A 3,940-nucleotide genomic window follows, 5' to 3' on the forward strand; every position below is an offset into this window, starting at 1 on the left:
CTCCCCGCTCCTCATCCTGAGCCCCGAGTAACGAGACTCCAAAGTCTAGCCATCACTGAGCTCGGAGACACTCAGCATTTCATTATCAGGCGTCAAGGAGGGCCAGACGGTGGCAATAAAATGGACATGCTCTGTGTGGCTGCCCACTGGAGGGTTCCCGGCTCACGTCTGCAGACCTCCCTGCACACCGTGCACAGGCATGCCCGTGACCTGGGACTGGCTGCTGGGTCAGTGACGGGCCACCGGGGGAGGTGCTCTTGCTTGCTTATGGAATAAAAAAAACTGGGAAGAGATTTTAAAAAAAGGGAGACCATGGGATGAGAATCATAGCAGAACTGAGGGTGCCTAAGAAGTACAGTGCGAGGCATACGAGTCTGGAGACAGGAGGAATGCGGGCTCCTCCTCTGACAAAAGCACACTGGCTGAAACCATTCCATCGGAGAGGAAGTGGGGAAGCCTAAAAGCACCGACCGTCACTGCGCAAGCTGGAGAAACAGCTCTCTCTGACCTTTTCTGGAGCAAATGCTGTCAGAATCCCAATGCCTGAGGCTACCCTCAAGTGTCCCCTAATTCCTTATTAGCATTTTCGGTGTTCTAGAAATGCATCGAGGCGGGGCTGGCAGGTTGAGTGGTGGTTAAGGGACTGGGCTCCCACATGGCCAACTGTGGTTCGGGTCCCGGACCTGGTAGCTTGCTTTCTTACTCTCTCTCTCTCATGTCATCCCTCTCTGGTCAAATTAAAATAAATAAAGTTAAATAACTCTTTTAAAAAAGAAAGATATGAAGGACTATTCACAGTCCCTCTCTTCCCAAAAACCAACACCAATTCTCTAAGACCACTTCAACGTTTTCTTTACAATCGGTAGGTTAGAATAATAGCAAAAGCTTAAGATCAGGCTTAGCTCTTTCCGTGTGCTGTCCCAAGGGCCAGCAACCCGCCCTACACCAGACAGCAGCAATAGACCATGCACGAGGACTCCATGCTGGACAGAGACCGAAGGAGACCTGCAGACTCGTGGTGTAAAGCATTCATGACTTTACGAAGGGCACCCCAAGCCATACACACATGCGAAGGTACAGCTGTCCCAGCAACTGGCCCAGCAGTCTGGGTCTCCCTGGGAGGAGCCCCAGCAAGCATGTGTTGACACCAGGCGGGCCTCCTACTCACCATGGGCACGCCGTTCTGCTTCTTGTGCCAGACCCACTCCGGGTGGGGGTAGCCCACAGACTTGCAGTACATCATGGCGTCCTGCCCTTCATTCTTGTTCTCACTCCGCTTATGGCCAGTGATGTCAGGAGCAGCTGTGAAAAGGTGTTGTCCACAGTTACCACGGAGGCCACTCAGAAAGAGACCAGGTGTCCACCTACTGGCCCAGAGTCCCGCTCTTCATAGTCAGACTCTGGACCCACCCTGCACTCAGCTCTGATAAAACGCGTTTCAGGTGTGAGCAGAGAAGCGGGGCCCACCCGGCCCCCACCCCACCCGCCGGAGCAGCCAGGCAGGTGTCAGGGTCACTGGACGTGCAGTTCTGCGAGTGTAAGCGGCTCTCCAGCCCACGGGAAGGGATGCAGGCCCAACTGCTCTAAATGAAGCCCTTCTTCAAAGAAAAATGCAAACAGAAGCTACCACCTCTGCCAGCCCAGGCTTTCTCCTAAAGCGCCTAGGCGAACAATTACGGATCATGTCAGGTATCACGCCCCTTTAAAGTCGCTTGATCAGACGACTGAAATCAAGCCCGATTGGAAGGCACGTAAGAACAGCGAATGGCCGGAGAAGCTACGGCATGAGTATCGAGGACCACGGCTCCCTCAGGAAAGAGGGAACCCAGGAAATCAGACTTCACCGGGGAAGGGATGACAAGGAAACCTGACCGGTGTCCCGAGAGCTTAGTAACAGTTTAAGGCTGACTTGTACATCTGCTTTGCACCAATACCAACTACCCCAATCCGAGAGAAATTTCTAGACAGGTTACGGGCTGTTTGTCTTCACTACTTTTAGCGATCACTTAGGAAGAAATAAACTGCACCTGTAGTCTAAAAATTAGTTGGTTTCAAGGACTCAAGAAACCTAGGATGGGGCGTATTATTGGAAATTTGCCTTCTTTTATCTTAACTGTATTTTCCATCAACGCCTTGCCAGTTAGAATAATCTGAAAGCAATAAAACTCCGCATGGGCCAGGTGGCCCTCTCCAGGCCACGACGGGAGAGGGAGTCAATAGGTCTGCTCCAAACTCCAGTTCTGCAGGTTAATTACTCTGCTCTGGGTCTGCGTCCACTTTCAGAGGTACTTCTTGCCCCTGCCTATGTCCCTGTGTTCTTGGGCAGATAAACAAGATGTTGAGACCTTCATTTTGCAAACGGCTGTGTGAATGTACGCCTCGCTGATCCCACGTGCCATGTGGCAAACCGCGGCTAGCAACTGCCCGGAGCCCTACCACCTGCGCCCTGAGTGTCCCAGACAAACTGGTCTTGCCCACGACCTCCAGAGGCACCTGGCACAGGAATGGGCTTGGCAAGGCCCCCACAGCCTTACACCAGCCCTGCCAAACTGACGTGCACTCGCTACTCCTCAGTGTCAAGTCCTTTCCAGAGGATATTATCAAGGAAATGTCTTTGTTTTCTGGGCAAATTTCTTAGTAAAAGAGAAGACAGGCAGCCCCCTAGCCTAGTGCTCAAGGGGCTGGATTCCAGGTGGCTGACCGTGAGGTTTCAATCCTGGCCCAAGTGGCTTAAAACCATGGCAGGCATGTATGCACACCCCAAATCCCAACAGGACGTAGGGGTGGAGGACAGATGGTGGGATGACCACGTCCCACGGTGAGGGGGCGCATTCTCCCTCGTCGTCTCTCCAGTGAGCACATGTGGCCCCTGGCAGACACTTTAAAGGAGAGAGAAGGGAGGTGAGGCTGGTTCTGGCTAGTTCCTACCAAGCCAAACTCTCCCCACAGCCACTCAGTCGCCTCTCAGGCCACTGCTCAGTCCAGTCACCTTTCAGGACAACGCACAATAATCATACCATCATGGGCCAGGCGGGACACAAATAGGGGGTGGGTGCACGCCTCTGGTTGTGCTCTTTCATCGGACAGACACGCACCATGCACCTGCCAGGTGCCAGGCAAGTCAGAGCGCACGGCAGAGGGGGACTTTCTGCTAAGAGGATGTTGGCACAGATGTGCAGGGACAGAGGCGGGGGGCACACAGCTGTGCAGGGACGAGGGCGGGGCACAGCTGTGCAGGGACGAGGGCGGGGCACAGCTGTGCAGGGACGAGGGCGGAGCACAGCTGTGCAGGGACGAGGGTGGGGCACAGCTCTTGGGAAGAACGAGGCAGAGGTCCGGAGGCAGCAGTGTACAAGTTCAGAGCAGTGTGGAAGACGGTAGACCAGGAGATGTCAGGAGGGGAGACGAGAGACTGAAGGCCCAGACCCTCTCGGGAGGCCACAGTCACAGCTCAGACATTCAGGCTCAGCAAACACGTGCCGTTTGAGGTGACCTGAGTGTCTTCAAGGGCTCCCTGTGGCCGCTCTGTGGACGGCGACGCGCTGCACAGCACAGTGACGGCACAAGTGGGAGTCCACTGAGTAGACCAGGACGGGGGGGTCAGGTGAGGCGGCAGCAGTGAGCGTGGGCAGGTGTGGCTGGATTCCTGGCAGTTTTGTGGGCTGAGTAACATGTCTGCTCCAGGACTGGGAGTGGGATGTGAGAGGTTAAGAACTGAACAACTCAGAATGGAGCTGCCGGCCACCGAGGAGAGAAGACTGCGGGGCAACGGGAGGCCTTACTTGTGCGTGCGCTTTTTTGGGGACAGAACCACCGGCTCTGAAAACAAGCAGTCCGAAGTTAGGTGAAGACACTGACTTGGGACCCAAGTGAGGACACACGTAGGCAGGGGGTGACATCTGGAGCGTGGGGACGGTCCACGCTGACGACTCACGTTCAC

General features: G+C 54.9%; 1 protein-coding gene across 2 annotated transcripts in view; it reads right to left on the reverse strand.

The window, feature by feature from the left end:
- NPTN (neuroplastin) overlaps positions 1-3,940 on the reverse strand; it is a 29,345-nt gene that overhangs the window by 10,138 nt on the left and 15,267 nt on the right. For both annotated transcript variants that reach the window (XM_027773772.1, XM_014589688.2), the window contains exon 4: positions 1,169-1,302. In XM_027773772.1, the coding sequence (XP_027629573.1) occupies positions 1,169-1,302 (134 nt within the window). The remainder of the gene's footprint in view (positions 1-1,168; positions 1,303-3,940) is intronic.

The sequence above is a fragment of the Tupaia chinensis genome, unplaced genomic scaffold (assembly GCF_000334495.1).
Source record: "Tupaia chinensis unplaced genomic scaffold, TupChi_1.0 Scaffold000369_1, whole genome shotgun sequence".
In the NCBI taxonomy this organism is placed as follows: Eukaryota; Metazoa; Chordata; class Mammalia; order Scandentia; family Tupaiidae; genus Tupaia; species Tupaia belangeri.